Here is a 24,407-nt window from a genome sequence, read left to right on the forward strand (position 1 = left end):
GAGCCTCTTGGTTTTTCCAATTGTCTTATCTGATTTTGCCTCTCAGTTAGCTATGTAGCTGCTGGAAACACTCTTAGCACGTTCTGATGACAGTGTTGCCAGCTCTTGTGATATCAACTCATGTGAGTTTGTCCAGGGCTGGAGCCAGTTTTACAGTGATGCTAGAAGTTCTTGGGAATTTCAGCCTTGCCTGAGGGAAACCCCTGTGATTCGGTTGCTTTCACTGTTGCTCCATCTTCTGGGAGGAGAATAACAGCTATTCAGAGCTACTGTTGGATGTAGGCAAACCTTCCCCACCCTCTCCCCACTGCCAGAGCTGACACCACTCTAAGAGGAGGGCATAGAGAGTGTCCAACAACTCGGATGCTTCTTTGCTCCTCTTCTTTCTGTCCTGACCTACTGCACAGCTCCTCTGCTCCACTCCCTGTGCCGTCTGTTCCTGTAATGCCTGGAGCTGAGAAGGTGGAGTGGGGATGCAGACCCCTGCACGCCCTTGGCTGCAAGTCACTTCCTCCTTTTGGCCTGGGTGAGGTGATCAAGAGTCCTAGATGCTGCAGAAGAAGCTAAGGTGATGCTGGGGGCAGGCTGGATGGAGAGCTGGCTGATGGAGGGTGGGGACATAATTAGGGCTTTTCTATACTAGGCGGAAGGTCAACCTGGTCTGAGTCAATCTTCTGGCGTTCAATTTCCCATGTCTGGTAGAGACGCGTGGAAGTTGATCTGTCTGGGGTCGGCAGTTGACCCCATAGCAAGGAGTAAGGGAAGTTGACAGGAGAAATGCTCCCGTCTGCCTCCCTCAGTGAAGACAGCCAGGTAAGTCCATTTGAGGTATGTCGAGTCTAGCTATGCAATTGCTGTAACTAGAATTGTTTATCTGAAATTGACTTATTCCCCTAGTGTAGACCTGGCCTCAGTTGCTGGGGGTGAGGATGGGCAGATGTACTGCTGTGAGCTTCTACATGGGAGACCAAAATCATCTTCAGAGCATTGGCAATGCTAATGGTCACACTCTTTGGGGCTGGGCTGAGGCATTTCAAATATCAAGACAGAATAGAAACATGCTATAATAGTTTTAATTAAAAAAAAAACAACTCAGGATTTTTAGGCTACTGGAGGGTGTCTGACTCATGATTTTTTGTTTTTACCTTCTGATGGCCAGACTGAGGCCATTCTCCATGAAATGTATTGCATGCTGATTCCGCTCCCTCATTCTCTACGTTGGTTAGTGATTAACTCTGGTTTGAGCCCTTTTGAATACCTTACTGCTTGCTTTTGAGATGAGAAAACACCTGACCTGTTCTCTGTTACTTTGAGACGATAGCTAGCTTTTCAGGCAGCCACCTACTTATTTGATTATAATTCGTGTCAGGTCCAACACATGGTCTGTATCTTGTTTAATACATCTTGACGTCATGTGTAGTGATTTTTAAAATTAACTGTCAACTTCTAATGCCCATCAATAAATGCATGTTTAAACTTAGAATAATAAGTGTCTGTCAGCCCTCTGTGACTTGGATGCATAACACTGGGCTTCATGCGTAACAAAGAAGTGCATAGTGACTTACTCTACGGTAGTAATGTGTGAGGTTTTTAGCATGCATAAAAAGCGTATGTAACTTCAGTTTCAATATTTTGCATGTCTCAACAATTTTCAAGGAACAAATTGACTCGTACAAAAAAAAGTGGTGTAGTTGGGAGTGAGGCAGTTCGAAGATGTTTGTTCTATATATGTGGTAATTATTTTTTCTGTAACTCCGCATCTCTGGCTTATTCTGGGGCTGTAGGGTGCTCTTTTTCTGTGACTCAGGGAGATAAATCAGCATTTTGGCACCACATGGCCTGACCATCTTATCATGCTCCTGTTTGCTTCCAGATTCTCTGTCCATGCAGCATCAGAAAAAAGCAGTTTCTTTCCTTCGTGCCCATCTTCCTGATTTAAGTTTTTTGTCCTTTTTTTGGGCAATATGGAGCAATGTTATCTTTCCTTGGCATTCTTCCTCGTCTCTGGGTTGGTTACCCCTTTGGGGGCCTGATCTTCCCTGAGCTTCCACTACAGCATGCCCCTGAGCTCCTCAGCCCCTGGCAGAGCAACTAGGAAAGCACTGGGTCAAATCCAAGCATTATTTTATATGAGAGACAGCTGTCTAGGCTTGACAGATGGTGCGTTGTGCCCATCCTGGACCCAGTCTTCTGTTCTTAACTCTGTTGAGTCCCAAGACTGAGAGTCAAACAGGCAGGTGAACGGGGACAGGAGTCACTCAGCTATTGTGGAATCATGACTCCAGTGTGGGAGAAATGGAGCAGGAACCCCAGTGCGGAGCAGAGAGAGCCTCCAAAAGTGAGGAACATTCTGACCGCTCAAATCAGCAGGTACGTCCCAGGAGAACAAATTGGAGATTCATGAAGTAGCCGCAAATTCTCTGTCCCTTCCCATCTTAAAATGAGCCCCTCGGAGGGGAGAAGCAGAGCTTCTAGTTAACTCTCTTTCCTTAAACTCCCAAAGTTAACTAGGATGGCTCTGACAGCAAATTTCCCCTCTCATCTTGGGGACTGAGACCCAATGGGGAGTATTCTAAGATAGCCCTCTCGAGAGGCTCCCCATTCTGGGTTCCACAGCAGGTGGCCAAAAGGCCACCAAAGCTGCAGCAGAACTGCTCCTCTAATAGGAAGTTAAGCTATCTGGTTCTGAGACCTGATGGCTCCTGTCCATAAGCCTCAGAGCATATTTCTGCCTTCAAAATCTTCACTTCAGGCTGTGAATACCCTGTCACTTCTCCTTTGAGGAAGGGATTAAGGATAAATGGAACAAGCCCGATGAGGGCAAGCATATTAACAAGAGCAAGCTCAGGCTCTATAACATTCAAGACTCAAAGAGATCTGCTGTTAAAATAACAAAGGTTGTTGCTACTCTCATGTCCCTTGCCAGGGATATGGCTCGTCCTTCAGAAGGAGTGTTCTATGCAATGGAGACCATGAACAGAAAGATGAAAGACCTTTCAGAGGGCTTTGAAGCCTCTTTTACTGTCCTCTTAGGACTAGTCTATAGTAGGGAAATAAGTCAGTTTCAGATATGCAGTTCTAGCTACAGCAATTACATAGCTAGAATCAGTTGTGTCAGAAATTGACTTAACTGACAGTCCTAACTAAGAAATGTCAATGGGAGGCATAGCATGGAGTATAGGAGTCAACTGCCGACCCCAGAGAGATTGATTTTGCATCTCTTTACCAAACTCCAGAAAAATCAACCTCCAGAAGATCAACCCTGACTGGGTTAAAATTCCCAGAAGTGTAGATGTGCGCTTAGACTCTTTCTGTCCTGATTAGAGGGTTTCATAGGGCTGGTTTAGAGAGAGTTGCTCTAGCTACAGCATTGTTAGCTGATGCCATAATGGATGCAATGAAGTACTTAGCTCAGGCTGTGGTGGCCAGTTCAGGACCCAGGCACCATCTATACCTCTGACCCTGGAAGGTGGATATTAATCCTAAGCAGGGTCTGTGCTTGGCCAAGTTTACAGGGTCTGTGCCTGCTTCTTTTGGGGAAAAAAGCTGAAGGGTGTCTGTGCAGAGCAATGCAGCGTCTCTCCCTTCCCCACTACGTATCCATGGAAGACATAGATTGGCCTTCACCCGGAGGTGATTCTTTCTCTCCTCTTCGAAGGATAACAGGAAGGAGATGACAGATTCCCTAAGTGAAACTTAGCCCACAGGGGAAAAAGTCCAGCGTGAGCTCAGCTTCCCCTTGCCCCACCCCAATCCATTTTAGTTGAAGATCACACAGACCTGTACCCAGAACTGAACCAGCAGGCCAGGATTTACCATTCCGTAGAAGAATGGTTTTCAGTTATCACAAGTGGGTTAAGGAAATAGCCAAGGATACTCTCCTGAGCTGTAAGGTCCACTTCCATTGCTTTGTATCTAATTGACAGATTCCAACAATCCCACAAAACGCAATCTGACGCAGAATGAAATGTTGTCTAGAAATGGCAGTGATAGTGTTCCCTCAGAAGAAAGTCTCTGGGTTCCACTCCATCTTTAGCACTGTACAGAGCATACAGAGGTTCTTAACACCATACATGACATCAAACTCTCCAAGTGGATAAAGAAAACCATGTTCTGGCTGGAGATACTAGCCTCTAAGGTATCATCTCTGTCACACAGGCATTTCTTGACTTCAGTAGAGCTAGTGGATATATATCTTCATACACTTGTGGCACTGTGCCACAGCAGACTTGTGATGTTTACCTATAGCAGCAAACATCATCAGAACCAAAAACCCCTGTTCAGCCTTTCCTTAGTTCCCAGGACTTTTATAAGGTGTTGATGGCAATAATCAGAGTCAGGTCACAAAGAGTTCACCTGTCCCCGTTCCTGGACGACAGCCTGATCAGAGCTTCATCGTAGTCAGTAGCAGGCAGGTCCACCTCTTGGATGTTGAATCTCTGTAGGCACACACCTGGACACAGTGCCAAAAAAGTTCTCTGCCTCCATCATTTTCTTGCTCCAAAGTCATGGGAAGCCTACCATAACTCTGTAGCTCTTAACTTCTAGGATTCCTGGTATCACATAGGGATCACTTGGTAGTCACAGTTATGTATAAGAAGTGTCCAAGCCTTCACACTGAACATGTTCTTTTGAGTTATCTCCCTGGAACATAGGTGGGATGAAATATGGGTTCTGACACAGGTGTGCAACTCCTTATGCTGCTGATCAGCCTGTGCCAGCATCCACAGAGTCGTGCCCATCTGATTTTCAGATCCTTCAGTTGTCACAAACATCAGCTTGTATGACCGAGGAGCTTACTTGGATACGCAAACAACCCATAGCCTTTGAACTAAGGAGGAAAAGAAGGTTCACAGCCAGCCCCACCCTAGCAGGAAACCACATACTGCTTCAGTCAGACACTAGGGCTATATTTTCATATTTAATCAACCAAGTGGGATCAAGGAGTCTAGCACTACCTGGAGAAATAGTAGAAGTAGTGAAGTAGAAGGAACAATTCTTCCTTTCTGCCAGTGATCCACATCGAAGGAATACCCAAACCAAAAGCTCGTCTGATGCAGCAGGTGCAGAGTCGTCATTTCTTAGTGGTGGTTGAATCAGGAGATTTTCCGTCTCATTGTTTAGAGTTGTTTAAATCAACCCGTTCACCAATCATAAAAATGCAAAGAAGCCAACATTGTTCAGAAGGGAAGCAGACCTCAGATGCACAGGGAAAGATGTCTTCTTGCATGTTTGGCCTGAGGGCCATCTTTGGGCGTATACCATTTCCAGCCCCAGGGAAGGTAGTCCACAAAATTAACTGAGAACAGATGATGCTGGTAATGTTGATAACTCACTGATGGCCAAGGAGACCTGGGTTCTCATATCTGCTAAAGCTGAAACTGGTATCCTCCATTCCTGTTTCTGTGGACATCCTTTCAAAGGTCCTCTTCTTCGTCAGGACTGAAGTGGCTTCAACTGAAATCCTGCCTATTGAGCGGGAGACTATATTCGCCATAGTCATTAAAATATTGCTTTCATCTAGGAGAGTATGGTTACTAAAAGAATACTCCAGTTTCTGGTTCGGACTGAACACATGGGCACAATGGCATTCTGTACTTCCTTCAAGAAGACATAGAAAGGCTTTCAGCCCATTATCATTGTGCATTGGGTGTCTGTCTTTAGTATGGTGCTATTTGCGTGATCCTTTGCTTCCTTGGCAGACAATCTTCAAGTAGCTGGATTCCTTCAAGCAGTCTAACTAGCCAGATTGGGGAACAGGCCACCCTTTCAAAAATGGGACCTTCATAATTCTCCGTACATGAATTCATTGTTTGTTACTTTTCCAGGTGTCCAGAATCAAAGGAGATGGTGGACCACAGAATGGAAAATTTCTTAACAAGGGTTTTCTTTCTGCTGCACCATACCCATAGTTAATTAACAGATCCCATTATTAGGAAAATTTCCTTGCTCATCAGCGTATACTTTTCTTAATTTCATTCTGTTACTACTTGCATATTAGTTAATTCTTCATGTTGGTTATCAGTTTTTTTAAGTCAAATGGAAATGGTAAGTTAAGAACCAATCTCAAGACATTTAAAACTCGACTGGAAAACTATGAAGGAAATTCTAGAAATAAATTTACCTTGGCATGGGAGTGACCTAGATGATCAAATAGCTTCTGTCTGTATCTACCTTTTGGGAGACTGAACAAATAGGTCAGAAGGAAGGTGAAGAGCTGTTGAAGAAGTAGAAGAACAAGACAAAAAATGAAAAGTAAGGAGGTTTGGAAGGAGTGAGTGATGCAAAGATGCATTGTGAAAGAAGTGAAAAGAGAAATAGTGTGAGGGAAGAAGGGGGTGGCTCCTTGACAGTTGGTATGGGAACCAGAAGTCAAGCCTGGTTTCCTATGCTAAACACATTTGTGTACTCATAGATTTTGTGTCTCTGAGGGGTAATAAGAAGGAAAAAAAGGGGAATTTCATGTCTTGCCCCACAGGAAGATGGCAACCTAAGCCTTACCTCAGACTTTTGTAGTCAAGCAAGACAAGGCCCAGTTCTAGAAACTACAGAAAGTGGGTGTGGAGGAAGGTTTGGACTAGTGGGATGTACTTCATCTTTTCCCAGAAGAGTTCAGGTTATTTTGTGAAAGACACTGTGCGCTCTCTCTCTCTGTATGTTCATGTGCACTAGAAAAACAACCCCCCCGCACCTCCCAAAAAAGCCGCAACATCCATGCATGGGCAGCTTGCTTAGGTCCCCCAGTAGTCACAAACAATATTTTGAACCCCACCCTTTTTGTCCTGGAATACAGCTGTAGCACAGTAGCCGCCTTCTGCATGGAGTTGGACTTCTTATATCTGATCTAGTCATTGCGTTCAGCTGGTTCTATGTCTGTCCCCTTGCTCCCTCGATGCTCTGCTCCTCTGGGTTCAAAGATGTCAGTGCTCAGCCAGACACTTCCTGATTTGAGGTTCAAAACTGGGCTGACATAGTAGACTGCAGAACCATCACTATGAGGATGCTTTTTAGAATCCTACAAGGTTTGTATTCCTCATTACATCAAAGTGTAAATCCTCAAGGAGCCTGCTCCATGCTGGAAATCATGTCATGGTATTTAATACTACCTGAAAGCACATTGGCTGTAGGGGTAGTTAGGAAGAACTAATATACTGAAAATATCTGTCTAATCTACAAAATGTCTACATAAGCAGACAACATAAAATATGACTGCTACAAAACTTTAACCTAATTCATGTATTGTTGAAAGTAATGTGTGCTCATAATTACAGAGAGGTTGTATCAGTTTATTGGGGTTACATTCACAGGTTAAAAGCGAAGTAAACAAGCTGTATAAAATGTTGGAGATCGATATTGACGGGGTCTTCAAGTCCCTGCTACTGTTGAAGAAGAAAAAGTATGCTGCTCTGATTGTGGAGCCCACAGGAGATGGGAAATACATTACCAAACAGGAACTGAAAGGATTGGACATAGTCCGAAGAGACTGGTGTGACCTGGCAAAAGAAACTGGAAAGTGAGTTTTGTTTTTAATATTGACTTTTCATCTCTTGCTGTGTGTGACTCTTGAAAATACGCAATCTTCATTAAAGTGCAGTGGCCCTGTGCGTCTGGTGCAATCTCCTGCCCCCTGGTGGGTGGGGGGCTTCAGCCCATATCGGTTAACTCTAGCTGGTAACCCTCATCCGTTTAGGATGATGATAACTTCTTAAACTTTAACATCCCTAAAAAAGCAGTCAGGTAGCACTTGAAAGACTCTACATGACTGCTTTTTTGTGTTAGGCTAAAGACTAACACAGCTACCTTTCTATTACTATTTAACATCCCTAGTTACAACTGATTGCCATATGTGAGTTCAGGAAGGAATTTTTCTTAAATTAGATTGGCAGTGTTGGTGACCTAGGAGGTTTTTAACTTTTCTCTGCAACATGAAGTGTAAGTCATTTGCTGGTATTAACTGAATGTATCTCAGTCAGTTCCCTGTATTGGCTTTGGGTATTGGTGAACTCCAGTCCCTTCTGTTCTCTTGTGCCCCATAATGATAGTCTTCTGAGGCTTATTGTCTAATTTCAGTTGTTGGATATGGTGTGTGGGTGCCAGGTAATGTTGATGTCCAATGCCTCCCTCACTATTTTCTTCCATCTTTCTCTGTCCAGTGCAGAGTGGTTTAGTTTCTGTAGAGTAGCTCTGCACCAATCTACTATATCATCTATCCATTCTCTGTGGGGTTGGCCTCTTCTGTTCAAACCATCCATTAGGCCTTGACTTTTTGTTCATCATTCATTCTGCAGATATACCCAAATAGTTCTAGCTTCTGTTGTATAACTTTTTGCAGTAGGTTCTCTTTCAGCTGTATCTTATATAATTCCTCATTGGTAACCTTCTGCATCCATCCTAGTCTCAGGATCTTTCTATAACAACTCCTCTCGAATGCCAATGTCCTTCTCTTCGAATCTTTAATTGTAACCCATGTCTCATATCCATACAACATGCTGCTGAATACACAAATTTTCAAAACACTCAGCTTCATTCCTAAGCTAATTGTTTTGCTTTTCCAGATCTTATCTATCGCCTTCAAACTCACTCTTGTTTTCACTACTCCAATCACTATTTCCTTCTTACAATCTGTATCATACGTCATGTTGCTCCCCAGATACATGAACTTCTCTACGTTCTCTCGTTCAATCCCATCTATATTGATCTTCCTTCCTGTTTTCTGATCTCCAAATACCATTATTTTTGTTTTAGCAATTTTTATAATCAGTCAGTACCACTTCCTTTCCTCGTTTAGCACCTGTGCCATTCTCACTAGCTCCTCTTCCTCTTTCTCGATGACAGAGGAACCTAAAATTGTTGATTCTGCTCCTGTGTACAGATGTCCCTCCTACCTCTTCCTTGAGATTGTCCGTCACTCTCTTTAGGTGCATGATGAAGATACTCGGTGATATTGGGTCTCCTTGTCTCATACCTCTATTCATTCTAAACCAACTTCTCAACTCTCCACATGTTGTCACCACTGTCTCTACATTATCATTGATATCCTTCAACAGATGTATCAGTCTGCTATCTACTCCGTATGACTCCAGCACTGCCCAAATCTCTTTCTGATCTATACTGTCAAATGCCTTCTGAAAATCAATGAAACAAGTGTAGATATTCTTGTTCTTTTGTCAAGCTTTCTCCACTATCAATCTCAGTGCCAATATCTGCTGTATGGTACTTCTGTCTTTCCCGAATCTTGCTTGTTCCTCCACTAGATGTTCTTCTTTCTGCAATCTGTCTCTGTCAGTATCACCATCAGCACCTTTCCTAGATGACTTGTTAGGTCAATTGTTCTATAGTTCTTGCACTCTAATGCACTTCCTTTCTTGTGTACTGTCACTAGCATGGATCTTGTCCATTCCTTAGGTGCCTTCCTTTTTTCCATTCTATATTACATAGTTGGTGTATTTGCTGAATCATACTTTCTTTGCCTTATTTGATCATCTCTCCCATGATTTTATCATTTCCAGGGCTCTTGTAGTTCTTTAATCGGTTTGCTGCTCTTCCTACTTCATCTTTTGAAATATTGGTCTCACTGTCAATGATGGGTGGAGATATCTCTTTTAGGTCTTTGATCGGTCTCTCTGAGACATAGTTGTCCACCTGTGCTTTGTATAGACGGGCGCAATATCTTGTCCATTGTGTTCATGATCACCTCGTTGTTCTCATCTTTGATCATCATCTACTTTGTCTGCCACTTCCTATTAATATTCCTGATCGTTTTATACACTTTCCTAGTCTTACATTCACCGTGTTACATCTCTATATCTTCACACTGTTCTTCTAACCATTTTGCTTTATCCATTCTGGCTGCTTTCCTTAACTCATTTCATTTAATTCTATAATGCTTTTCCACCCTCTCAGAAACATTCCCTCCGATCTTCAACGCTTTCTTCTCTTGGACTAACTTCAGTGTCTCCTAGGTAATCCACTTCTTATTAATCTTCTCTTCTTCTGAAGCTGTCTGTTCAGTTGTCTCTTCTATCTGTGTTGCTATCCCTTCGACACTTATCTCTTCTCTTATCTAGATCTTTTGCTAAGAAGGAACTACTCATCTTGGTGAATAAGTGTTGATGAAGCTAACCTCCATCAGTACCTTCAAGCCTTTAAACTCTGATTCTAACTCCTATATTTAAGTACAGAAAGTGCTTTAACTAATTTTGAAAAGGACTGAGAACATCTTATCAAAACACTGAAAGATTTTAAGCCAATCACAGATTTTGTGTGTTTGCTTAAGCTGTACTTTTACTCTGTTATTCTCACTTCCTTGTAAATCTTAAATTTTGCGTTTCCTCCAAAGCAATTAGATATATAGCTCAATAAACATGAATTTGGGAATTGTGAGTATACATGTCTTACATGTTTTTTCATTGATTTGGGTTGATATGTTTGAAGTAGTCATAGGAAGTCTGATGCAGCCCTTTAGCTTGCAGAAGCACTCAAAATAGCGGTCAGTATCCTGAAGAGCTCTTTGAAATTCAGTTAGATCATTTTATTTGTTGGATGATAGTCTGTAATACCAATGATTATTTGATGTATTGGCTTTTACTGTGTGCTATATAATATGGAGCCTCTCTTGCTATTATACAACTACCATAGAGATTATCCTATTAGTACTAAATGAAGAATTCTTTGATTGGCCAGAGGAGTGATCATCTTGTGGCTCAATCCATTTTTATTTTATACAGGCTCTTGAAAAATACTAGTTTAAATAAATCATGGCTCCAAATGTGCCCAGAAATTAATGTTTTTCTGCCTGTAAATGCACACTTGTTATTCTTAACTGTTATATTTTCTTATAAAAAAGGTCATAATAGAAACAAATTTCTCCAAGATAAGACTGCATTAGTAATTAAGGCTGTACAAATGTTTGTCACTGTTCTTCAGTGACTTAAGTACTGTAGCTGGCAGACTCTCTGAATATATTTTTTCCAGAAATATGTATGTAGTTAGAGTGAGCACACTTTATATTTTCTCCTTTTGAGAAGTGTCCCTTTGGGTGCTCCACATAAGGTGTCTTCACACCCTGTGTTTGTAATTGGAGGTTTTTCAACAATGGTTCTCCTGGCAGCGGTGCATGCTCAGTGCAAGGCTTGTGCTTGTAGTGGCCATTAACCCCCATGTGCCACCCACCATCCCTCAGTTTCTTCTCTTGCTCCCTCAGTTTAGATGGGAACCTCCGCAGTTCCAAGTCTACCTTCTTTCAACATTGTTTTTCCTACCCGTTTAGCCTAGATCTGTTTTAGCTTACCCCCCTGTTCACTTTCGTTGATTTTCATTCCTCAAAAATTTTTTTTTAACTCAGTGCCCCTGGCTCCCCAGGTTTTAAACAATGTTCATCATATTGGCTGTCTATTCCCATCTCAGATGGCCACGCACATTGCGCTTGCTGTTTGAATGAGGCACATGTGCCCACTGCAAAAATCGTTCCACAAGATCCTTAAAAACCTGGCATCTCCAGCTGAAATTAATAGTCATGAAGAAGTCCCTTAGACCAGCATAAGGCCCTGAGGTTAGGTCCCTGCCGAGACACACATCACCAGTAGCCACCTCTGATCAAAGTGACAGCTGACAACAAGACATAGGCTTTCAGCCTCACCCCATGGAGTACAGCCTAAGAAAGTGTTCTCTGGAGACACAGACAGCTTTAGTAGCGACATCATGGTCCACTCCTGGACCTTGAGACATTGGGTCTATCAGGCCCTCAGATAGACAGAGGGGAAAAGGGTAGAGACAAGCCTGTTCCTACCTCCAGTGTTTGGCTAAAGAAGAACATTGCTACTCTTCTGCCTCTGGGACCAAAGAAATTGGTACCAACTGCTGACAAGCTGCTGCGAGCCAAATTGGCATCAGCACCTACTGCTCACACATCTTTGGTACCAATTGTGGGGAGATCCCCAGAGCCATATGCTTCCAGGACTCCACAGATGCCAGTATTGATCTTCACAGTACAGCCATTGCTAACAATCCACTTGGACTTTGCAAGTTAAGTTAGGTGCCCATCACACCTCTCTTTGGTACCAACATTACTCCATTAGATCAGGTACTGATGATGGTCACCACACCAGCTAGGTTGGTGCCATCGTACTCATCTGATGCAGATGAAGTGTTTGAACTGACACCATACATGCCTTGCCAGTCTGCCCAGGAGCAGCTCTTGCTGTTTCCACCAATACTGATGCAGCAATGGCCACCATACCCCCGTATGCCCGGTACTGATTCCACTGACATAGCCATACTGGGACCACTGGGTGCAATACCAACCACAAATTCAGTCTGCTGTCAAGCCGGCCACAGTACAACCCATGCAACCATCCTCTCTAGCATCTTCCTCCTATGCTGAGCCAGAGGAGGAACTAGAGGACCAAGAACAGGTACTTGAGCAGGACTGTATCTTAACCATTCAGATTCCTTTTCCTCACTGGATGAGACACTGATGCCCCCACCACCAACTGCAGGGGATTATTTCAAGTCCTTTCAAGAATTTTTTTAAAAGGGTGTCTGACTTGAGAAATATCTTACCAATATCCTGTATGCCTCCCCATCCAGCAAGGTAGTTGTCCCCATAAATGAGGCCATTATGGACCCTACCAAAGAAATGTGGCAAACTTATGCCTCAATACCACCAACCACTAAAAGGGCCAATTAAAAATATTATGTTCCAACAAAAGGGACATAATTTTTATTCACTCATCCCGCCCCTAATTCTCTGGTAGGTGCTGTACTCCACAGGGGCAAATAAATCCAATTCTGGTCCACACCTCATGACAAGGACTGGAGGAGATTAGACATGTTGGTAAGAAAGTCTTATTCATCGGCATCCTTACAATTTCAAATTGCCAGTTATTCTGCCCTCTTTGCAAAATACAGTTACAATTTATTTGACAACATGAAATTGTTTATAGAAAGTTTTCCAGAGCAACAAAAACAGGTCAAAGACAATTTGGCAGAAGGCTCGCTCATAGCCAAAGTGGCTCTGCAGGCATCCCTAGAGTCCACAGACACAACAGCTCATTCCCTGGCAAAAACAGACATGATATGCACGCATTCCTGGCTCCACCTCTCCAGGTTCCTTATGCAGATAGAAAATAAAGTTGAGGACCTTCCCTTTGAGGGCCAAAAGATCTTTGCAAACTCTACTAACATGTCATTACATACCCTAAAAGAGTCTTGCACTACTCTCAAAACCTTAGGTCTGTACCTGCCACAAACCAAGAAGTAGGGAAATTATTATACAAACAAGAAGAAGAAGTCCTGTGGCACCTTATAGACTAACAGATATGTTGGAGCATAAGCTTTTGTGGGTAAAGACTCACTTTGTCAGATGCAACTATATCCCACATTTCCATCCTTCACCATAACAATAATTACAACCCTAGGAGCAACGTAGGAAACAGACAATCCAGACAGTGACAACAAGAACAGCCATCTCTGTCACAACCATCCACATCCCATCAGTCATTTTGAACCATTGATCAAGGGTTTACAGATCTCCTATATCAACAGCCCACAACATTTTAGTGTTTCCATGGTTGTTTACCTTTTTACCCCATCTGGCTCACTATAACCTCAGACAGGTGTGTGCTCGAAGTAATCCACACAGGTTACTTTATTCCATTTATTTCCAGGTCCCCTTCCAACTCACTCTCCCTGTCCCTCTTCAGGGAGCCTCTGCATGAGCTTCTATTCTGTCAGGAAGTAGCTCAGCTGTTGCACACATGAGCTGTAGAAAATGTACCGCCCCAATGCAAGGGGAAGGGATTTTACTCCTGATATTTTTCTCACCCCAAAGAAAAATGGAGGATGGAAACCTATATTGGAGCTGCGTCCACTAAACAAGTACATCAGGCATGCGCATTTCAAAATGTTAACATGGGCGACCATTATTCCATTATTGCATAAAAGATACTGGCTGTCATCCCTCAATGTACAGGATGCCTACTTCCATGTCCATATACACCCAGTGCATACCAAGTTTCTCGAATATACCCTAGGTCAGAAATGCTACCAGTACTGAGTCCTTCCTTTCGGTCTCACAACAGCACCAAGAGTAGTCATGGAGATATCTGTAGTCACAGCAGCCCATTTACACAAACGGTCATCAAAATACTTTCTTACCTTGACAATTGCCTTATAATAACATCTTCACAGAATAAGGCAACTATCATGACTCAAATCACAGTGAAGTTCCTAACCGATATAAGCTTTCAAAAAACTTTCAAAAATCCCAGCTATCACTCCCTCAGCAGCTGGACTTCATAGGGATGCATCTAGACATGGTCCAGGCCACAGTAAAGCTTCCACTGCCTCATTTTGTAGCATTAAAACAGATCATTGCCACAATCATCCAAAGCCCCCTAGTCACAGTGAAACAATGTCTCCAGCTTCTGGGACTATGTCTGCCACAACATTTGTGGTCAAACATTTTAGACTAAATATTTGACACTTGTAAGGAAGGCAACAGGGAATGTACAAGCCACACAGGCACTCCATAAAGAAAAAGTTTATTTGTGCCCCTCAAGAGTAAAATCTACCTTGAAATGGTGATGAGAACCAACTCGTGTGGAAGGAATCCCCTTCCAACAGCCCGCACAACAATTACAATGATAGCAGATGCATCCTTGGATGGATGGGAAGCACCCATGACACAGTACTAAGTTCAGGGACACTGGACCACACAAGAATCCAGTCTGCACATAAACATGCTAGTACTAAGGGCAGTATGCAGAGCTCGCAAACGTTTCCAGCCATTAATCCATCACAAATCCATGAAGACATTCACAGACCACATGGCATATATGTATTTTATCAATCAATCAAGGCCGGGTATGATCCCACCACTGGTGTACAGAGACTATAAACCTCTGGAACTGTTACATAAACAACCACATAGATGTCTTGTCCATATGTCTTCTGGAGAAGCAGAACACCATACCAGATACCCTCAGCAGACAGTTTCACCACAATCTCAAATGGGAGATGCAAACCCAAGTTCTATATGCCATGTTTTGACAGTGAGGTTTTCCAACTATAGATCTGTTTGCCACAGCAACCAATACCAAAAGCCCAGGGTGATGCTCCAGAGCTGGACTTAGAAAGAATGCCATGGGAGATGCATATTCCATAAGTGGGACTCTCCCATCCTCTGTATGTTTCTCCCCATTCCCCTATTACATGGAGAAATCCACAAGATATAACTTGACGGTGCGTGACTCATACTCATAACACCTCCATAGCCTCTACAAATCTGGTACCCGTTTCTGATGCATTTGTTTGTAACTCTTTCACTGTGTCTTCCCCAAACTCCACTTCTCACTCAGGACAATTGCAGAATCAGCCATCCACATCTCAAGATGCTCCAGCCAACAGCCTGGCTTCTACAGAGCTAATAGAATTATAGTGCTCGCAAGAGTCCAATCTCTGTTAATATATAGCAGGAAGCCGAGTACAAGGAAAACTTATAACAAAATAAGGAGACATTTCCACATACGGTATTTACAACAGTCACTCTCCCCTCACTCCACTGGTGTATTGAGACTTCTGGGTTATGTATTACACCTTAAACACCAGAGCCTAGCTAACAATTCAGTAACCGTTCACTTGGCTGCTATTTCCCTGCAGCACACTAAGATGAATGCACAGCCTATCATATAAAGGTTCATAAGAGGCCTTAATAAAGCATTCCCACCCGTAAAACTACCCACTCCTGGGACTTAAATATGGTCATATGCACACTACAGGCAAACCATTTTGAGTCTATGGCCACATGTTTATTACTACATCTTTCAGTGGCTGTGTCTACACTAAGATAAATCTTCAAAATAGCCGTGCTAATGGCCATTTCGAAGAATACTAATGAGGCGCTGAAATTCATATTCAGCACCTCATTAGCATGCCACGGGCTGCTTTTCGCTGCTGCATGGCTCATCCAGACAGGTCCTTTTTGAAAGGACCCTGCCAACTTCGAAATCCCTTTATTCCTATCCTATGCGTATGTATTTCAGCGCCTCACGAGTATTCTTCGAAATGGCCATTAGCACGGCTATTTCAAAGATTTCTCTTAGTGTAGACACGGCCAGTGAAAATGTCATTTTAATGGCCATTACTGCAGCTAGAGGAGTGGAGGAAGTGGCAGCACTTATGCATGATCCACCCTATACCTTATTCCAGAAAGACAAGGTCCCATGAAGTCCACATTCGAAACTTTTACCAAAAATCACACAATCTTTTCATATCAATCAACTGATTTACATATTGGTTTTTGAAAACTACGTGCAGCTGTAGAACACGCCACACTCTGCATGTTCAACGTCGGACAAGCACTTGCTTTTTATCTGCAAAGGACAAAATATTTTTGTAAGTCATTTTTGTAAGACAGTCCATATCAACTACAGGTATCTCTTAGGGATATCCAGTTTCCAGAGAGAGACTCTCAGTGGATAACTTGGCTATGAATTGAGTAACATACCTACACTGCAAGTGATATGCTTACGCTCCCCCAGAGCTGCTGCCACGTCCTGGGCATTCCTTCATGGGATCCCAACAGATGGAAGGCAGCAAAGTGGATCTCAGTACACACTTTTACAAAACATTACACAATCAAGCAGCACGCGTCAACTAACAGTCCTTTTGGGCATTCAGTCTTAAACATTGCTCAATATCCTGAAGTCCCACCAGCCACAACAGGATACTGCTCCTTTGTCACCTTACATGGAGCACCCACAGGGACCTCCTCAAAGGAGAAGAGAAGGTTATTTATGTGTGCAGGAAATGAGGTTCTTCAAGATGGGTGTCCCAGTGGGTGCTGCACAACGTATCTCTCCTCCCCTCTGCTTCAGGTTTATAACATTTTTCCATGATAGAGAAGGAATAGAGGGATAGTGGGTGTCACATAATGGTTAATGGCTGCTACAAGCATGGGCTGCATACCTCACATATGCCACCACTGGGGGTGCCTCTGCTGAAAAAATCTCTGATTATAAGCACAAGTTGCCAAGACATGTTATGTGGAACACTCAAAGGGACATCGATCTCGAAGAATGTCAGTTACTGCACAAGTAAGTAACCTTCACTTATTTTGGATATTTGTGAATTAGTAATGTCAAACACCTCTGGGGGAAGATATTAGAAGTGCTTAGTGTCCAGCATTTAAAACAGTTTCAAGATTAAATAATTCAAGTTTGAAGTGTCCTAATAAAATAATTAAAAAGTAAGAGGTCATGGGAAATTTGTTTGTAGTTTTTAGAGGTAACAGGGAGAGAAACATAGTAAGTATATCTATATCTATATCTATATCTATATCTATATCTATATCTATATCTATCTATATATATTTTAAAGATTGGTACTCTCTTTACTTTAAAGTAAGTTTTGTTTGCTTCCACTTCTTCACAGTTATGTAATTGGTCAGATTCTTTCTGATCAGTCTCGAGAGACAATTGTGGAAAACATTCAAAGACAGCTAATAGAAATTGGAGAAGATGTGGTAAATGGCAGAGTCCCCGTAAAGCAATTTGAAATCAACAAGGTAAAAGTTATCACTCATCAGCTACTTCTTACATTTTTCAGGTTTCTTTTTTTCTCTGAAACTATTGTCCAAGACCTTTTGTGGTTAAACAGGCTTTTAGCATATATATTTTGTTTGCATACTGTTTCACCAAACTTAGGCAAGGAATGGAAGGTCATGAATGATTTCTTCATGCATTTGATATGATATTATCAGGGATTTTAATTTACCTTTCTGATCAATGATTTAAAACTAGTGCTGGAGAAAACTGTATGATTCCTGAAAATATTGATACTGGTTCACCTCTCTGATTAGGCTACATCAGAAGAGAAAAGGTTTGTTCTGGTTCTTTTTTTAAAGTGGTTCCTTCTTTTTGATCTATTAATCTTTCATGTTGTTCCTTTATTTATCCTGGCACTAGCTCTTGGGCCTCAGTTCAACAAGGGACTTAGTCAGTATGCCTGACTTGAAACCTATGAGTAATTCTGTTATAATTTCAATTCCCACATTCCCTAGGAGCTTTGGCAAATGAACATCACCCCACTGTGCAAGGTGTTGTACAAACACTCAAGCAACAAGTGGTCTGTGTTCCAAAAAGCTTACTGCCTAAGAAAGAAAGGCAGGGAGACTACTCACATTTAAAGTAAGGCTCGTGCTGAAGTACGTTGCTGAATGAGGTTCCTAGTGCTTCTCTCTTACCTCTTTAGAGTACCAAATCTAGTTTGTTTTTTGTTTGTTTGTTTTTGCTTTTGATCTGTGAGGCCCTCTCTAAGAGTGGAGTGATAGAATATACTTTGTCAAGCTCACTCTCAGGTGAATTATTTTGAATGTGGAACATAGGTGGAAGAGTACAATGGAAAAAAAATAGTTATTTTCACCAGAGTGCATACAGTAGTCCAGTACAAATGATTGGTTTCTCCCTCCCTAAGGCACAGAGACTAGAGCTGAAGTTAATTCTCATGTCCCTTTTAAGACTTCCTTGTGAATGTGAGCCAGTGTGCCCTGCCTGAGCTGGTAGGAGAGCTGCAGAGTCCCCTTTTCTACTTTCCTTTTTGGGAAACATCAGTGAAACTTTTTTCTTTCTTTGTGAATAAATTTCTCTTCCTGCTGGTAGTTTACAGAAAAACTCTTCTCTCCAAGCTTTGCTGCAGTATAGTAGTGCCCCCTTTTCTGGTGGGCAAATCTCTGGTCCTCAAGGACATGTAAACAAAGCAATGATGACAATCATACACTTTCATGTCAGGGCTTGTGAAGGCAACTATTTTGTAATTTCACTGACAGCTGTTACACTATTACTTAGTCTGCCTTTTCTTGAGAACTAGTATGAACACAGCCATTTCAGATCACCTTTAGACAGTCTGTTAAAATGAAGGCTGTTGGAGATTTCTTCCATTTTACGTCCTACATACTCCAATGTTTTATTGCCTTTGAAATATTTAAACCTAAATAATAGTTTAAAAAGTATGTTGAAAAAGTTGTGTGCATAGACAAGAAGGGTGAATACACAGATTTTGAAAAAAACAAACAAACAATAAAATAATTACAGACTGTAAAGGGAAAATAGTTTATTAAATTTTAGGAGTCATACCCATAGAAATCTTGAAACCGGTGTCAACTTTTACTACTTCTGTTACAAAGTTTATTAAATAAATAAAACTCAGGTATTTTAGAATTTGTTGTAAACCCGGTGGTAGACCCTTACCTGGAAGCTTCCGGAGCCTTCTAGAAGGACAGTATACTGGGTGGTGGGCCAATGCATTTCTGTTCCGTGTCTAGGCCCAGACCTTCATTGGTCAGATAGGCCCTGTGCTGCCTGTAAAAGGCTCCCATCTGGTTGCAGAGGGGAAGCTTTTGGGAGGTGCACCAGAGGAGCAGAGCAGGGGCAGGAGCAGGAGCACAGCGAAAAGGTACCATGGGGAAGTGGTGGGCGAAGTGGCCCAGGGTGAAGCTACTACTTTGGGACAGGGGTAAAGGTCCTGCCAGTTGCCTCTTGTTCTCGTAGGGACCCTGGGCCAGAGTCCAGGGTAGAGGGTGGGTCTGGACTCCCCCCACCCTTCCCCCAAGGGATCACTTTACTGGAGCAGGCGCAGGCCTGCAAGGGGACTGGTATTATTCTCCCTGTACTGGTCCTGCCTGTGATGAGGATGGCTCGCTAAGCGGAGACCCCTGACTTTGGAAGGGCCTGGGCAAAAGGGGGGCGTCCGTGAATCTCTGAGACAGCACAGATCTGCCAGGAAGCGCAGGGACCCACCGAGGCTGATAAGGGACTTTGTCACAAATTGTACTTTACTACTCCAGAACTGAAAGAAAAATTGTAATCTTTCAACTCATTCTTGTGTAATATAATATTTCATACTTAGACTGAATCTAATTTTAATCCGTTCTGCCTATATGTGTGCTTATTTGAACTTTTATTACAGTTCCAATTAGGGTTCTTATTATGTTTAGTTTTTCAGAAAATAATGTGTAAAATTTCAGGCTGTTCTTCAAATAATTCGGGAGCATGTAAGACTGATACAGAAATCTACACACTTGAACAAAAAAATTGTTTTGTGCTCTATATTAACGCCATATTTCAAAGGTGTTTTTGGTGAACAGTAGGGGGATGAAGAAGACAGTTATTATATAATCTCTTTGTTTTTAATTGCAGTGATTTGTCCAGCGTTTAATTTGTGGTATTCTCAAAGATACTCATCTTTCTTCCACTTTGATCTCTTAGGCATTGACAAAAGATCCTCAGGATTATCCTGACAAAAAGAGCTTGCCCCATGTGCACGTTGCCATGTGGATAAACTCTCAAGGAGGCCAAAAGGTGAAAGCAGGAGATACCGTGTCGTACATTATCTGTCAGGTAAATAAAAGGCTTAATTGTGGCTACACAGTATTCTTGAACTTACGAGTAAAATGAAATAAAACCCCCCAAGCACCTGAATGGCATTATAGTCTATTTTAAAAAAAGCGATTAAGTAATGTATGCCCTAAATTTGACATAGATTTATGCATTGTAAGCCCAGAAGGGGACCATTGATCACCTAGACTTGCCTCCTGCATAACTCAGGCCATTAAATAATTTCCCTGAAATAATTCCTGTTTGAACCAGATAAGTCTTTGAGAAAAACATTCAGTCTTGATTTAAAAATTTACAAGTATGGCTGACCCTAGGTGAGTGGTTCCATTAGTTAATTATCTGCCCTGTTGAAAATTTGCACCATCTTTCTAAACTAATAAGTTTAGTTTCAACTACCCATTTAATCTTGTTACTCCTTTTCCTACTGAAGAGTCCTCTACTATGAAATATCTATTCTCGGTGTAGGTACATGTAAAACTTGTAAATCACTCAGTGGCTTTTCTTTAACGATCTAAACAGTTTGAGCTCATTGAGCTGATTTTTATTGTAAGGCATATTGTCGGTTTTTTTACTCATTCTTCTAGCTTTTTTTGTTCTGAATCCTGTCCAGTTTTTCAGTGCCCTTGAAGTGCAGAAATCATAACTGGACATGGTATTCAACAGCAGTAGCACTAGTGCCGAAGTCAGAGATTGACATTCCTCGATATTCCTCAGTTGATACATCTAAAGATCACATAGCTTTTTTGGCCAGTGTGTTTCACTGGGAACATACAGGCTTGTCTTTTCCAGAGTCATTGCTTCCCAGAATAGGCCCTCCTCATGTAAGTATGGTCTGCATTATTGGTTTCTACATTTGTGACTTTATAGTTGGCCATATTGAAATCCATTTTGTTCTCATGCACCCAGTTTGTGGTCCATAACACTCTGTATAACAGAGCTGTCCTCTTCATTTTTACGGCTGTCTTTGTGATCTTCAGATTTTATGAGTGATGGTTTTGTCACAGGGTCAAGAATCAATCCTGCAGGACCCCAGGAGAAACATACTCATGCAGTGATTACAAGTACAAGTTTACAATTACATTCAAAGACCTATCCATGAGCCCATTTTTTATCCATGTTAACATATGCCATTGTTGATTTATGTATCATTCTAGTTTCTTAATCTACGTGTCTTATGGTACCAAGTCCAAATGCCTTACCAAAGTGTAATTATATTATAGTAACACTATTACCTTAACTCTATCAACCAAAACTGTAATCTCATCCAAAAAGTTGCCAAGTTAAATGGATAAATTTTCTGCAAATCAATGTTGATTGGCATTAATTACACCCCTCCCCCTCTATTTCTTATTAGAGTCCCAAATCAGGCTTTCCATTGTTTTGCCTGGGATCAAAGTCAGGTTGACAGGCCTATAGTTATCTTTGTCATCCTGCTTACCCTTTTTAACTACTGATATGACATTTGCTTTCTTCCAGTCCTCTGGAATTTCTCATGTATTTATCTCTTCTTGAAAATCAAAATTAACCTCCTAGATAGCTCCTGGGCCAGCTCTTAAAAATAAAGTTGGATGGAAATTATCTGGACTGTCTCATTTTAAAAATGTACCTCGTGTTTCATCCTCCTGAGCTACTGGTGGATTGATTTAAATATTGCATCATCATCACCATCATCTGATAGAAAAATGCCTGTTTTTTCCCAAATAGAGAACAAGAGTACTTAATGATTGTATTTGTCAGTTCAGAAAAGGCAGTCCTGTCTTTTCCATCTAGTAAGGGACCTCTTGATTCGGTTCTGTAGATTTGAAGGACTACTCCTGCAGTACCATGAGAACCATAAAATCTCGGAGCACGAACAGTGGAAATGGCTCCCCTAAAGCTGTGGTACCTTCCACCAGCATTGGGGGCAAGCTCAGACACTCGATAACCCTGCACAAGGAGCAGGCAATTGTGGCAGACATTGTTGTCATCTTTTTTGTCATGCTCACCATCAGTACTACTGTGGCCTCAGCTGTCACTTCAGTACTGATCCCTTACTACACTCCACAAGAATTCAATACACTGATCCCCTGCTCAGTTCCACAGAAGTTCATATATATGAAGGACCTCTCAGTAATGGGTGGATTGGAGTCCCCACTCCTCGTGAGCATTGAGTGTCTCTTGATTCTGAAACTTGGATCACTGGACTACCAGCCTTTAGTACTGCAGGACTCTGCACCATTTTTGCTATTGTTTCTCAGTTGGAAAGCATGGAAGAGACTTCCAAATAATCTCATCTCTTTCGTTGATGGTTCTCCACATATTCCTTAAGGAATCCTTTCTCCGAAAGTCATAGTGTAGATTGCGTTTGTTCTCAGGGGTGCTAGAAGCAACCCTGCTAAGCCACCCCTACTTCTCTGTGGAGTTCCTTCAGTGTTTTACTGGGCTGACTGTCAGCTGTAATTTGCCGGACCAGGGTCACTATCTCATAGGGAGGTCAGAGTTGTAAAGCCCTCTCTTTGCCCTCTTGTGACCTGCTCCCTCACAGGAGAAGGCATTAGAGTACCTGGAAACTAGGGTAGATAAAGAGGCGAACTCCTCAAACACCTGTTTCATTCTCTTTGCTGGATGAGACAGTTATTCCTTTGCAACCATCTGTAACAAATTATTTTCCACAGTTACAAGACCCTGTAAAGAGGGTAGCTGACATTCTGCAGCTAACACTCTTCCTCTTGACAAAGTCAAGGATGCACAGATAAACCTTGTGGTGAGCAATGCCATTCAACAGAGTGTTACTGATCAAAAAGGTGCTCCTAGATCCAGCTAAGATGGTGTGGTGGACCCCTGCCAGGAGGTAAAAGTAGAGTCCCCTGACCTCATGGCAGAACCAACCACAATCTAGATCATCCCTGTGTAACCTTCTCTCAAAAATTCCCAGTAATGGAGATTCCACAATTTCCTGGACAATTTATTTCAGTGTTTAACTATCCTGTCCAACCGAAACCTCCCTAGCTGCAATTCAAGCCTCCTGTTGTGTTTTGTCCAATCATCAGAGGTTAAGGGGGATATTTTTTTTTTCTACTCTTTGTAAAACCCTTTTAGGTAGTTGAAAGCTGTTATCATGCACTCCCCCTCAATCTTTGTTTTCGCAGGCTAAACAAACTGAATTCTTTTAATGTTCTCTCACAGTTCATGCTTTGTAGACCTTTGATAATTTTTGTTGCTCTTCTTTGGACCTTCTCCAGTTTCTCCTCATCTGTCCTGAAATGTGGTGCCTAGAATTGGACACAGCATTTCAGTTGAGGCCTAATTAGCACAGAGTAGAGAAGAATAATTACTTCTTGTATCTTGCTTAAAACACTCCTTTTAATACATCCCAGAATTATTATTGCTTTTGTTTTGCAGCAGCATAGCACTGTTGACTCATATTTAGCTTGTAGTCTATTATGACCCCCTAGATTCCTTTCTGCAGTACTCCTTCGTACATACTCATTTCCCATTTTGTATGTGGGAAACTGATGGATTCTTCTTTTCTAAGTGGAGTACTTTGCATTTCTCCATATTAAATTTCATCCTTTTTACCTCAGACCATTTCTCCAGTTGGTCAAAATAATTTTGAATTGTAATCTTATCCTCCAAAATGCTTGCAATCCCTCCCAACTTGGTATAACCTACAAACTTTATAAACGGATTCTCTATGCCATTATCTCAATTCCTGATGAAGATATTGAATGAAACTGAGCCCTGCAGAACCCTACCTATGTCCTTCCAGCGTAAGTCTGACTCATTGACAGCTACGCTCTGGGAATGTTTGCCCAATGACATGCGCTCATTAGCCCCTTCTGGGTTGTATTTCTAAGAAGGCTGTGTGAGACTGCATTAAATGTTTTACCGAAATCTAGGTAAACCATGTCTACCGCTTCCCCCTTATCTACAATGCTTGTTATCCTATCAAAGAAAGCTGTCAGGTTGGTTTGACATGATTTGTTCTTTGCACATCCCTCATCATCATCATCATCGATAACCGTGGGCTCAGCG

The 24,407-nt window shown here is 42.0% G+C and overlaps 1 protein-coding gene across 2 annotated transcripts in view; it reads left to right on the forward strand.

Moving 5' to 3' along the window:
• POLA1 (DNA polymerase alpha 1, catalytic subunit) overlaps positions 1 to 24,407 on the forward strand; it is a 373,413-nt gene that overhangs the window by 118,821 nt on the left and 230,185 nt on the right. For both annotated transcript variants that reach the window (XM_074983379.1, XM_074983380.1), the window contains 3 exons: positions 7,308 to 7,513; positions 17,434 to 17,566; positions 20,265 to 20,396. In XM_074983379.1, coding sequence (XP_074839480.1) covers positions 7,308 to 7,513; positions 17,434 to 17,566; positions 20,265 to 20,396 — 471 coding nt within the window. The remainder of the gene's footprint in view (positions 1 to 7,307; positions 7,514 to 17,433; positions 17,567 to 20,264; positions 20,397 to 24,407) is intronic.

This window comes from Carettochelys insculpta, chromosome 1, assembly GCF_033958435.1.
Source record: "Carettochelys insculpta isolate YL-2023 chromosome 1, ASM3395843v1, whole genome shotgun sequence".
In the NCBI taxonomy this organism is placed as follows: domain Eukaryota; kingdom Metazoa; phylum Chordata; order Testudines; family Carettochelyidae; genus Carettochelys; species Carettochelys insculpta.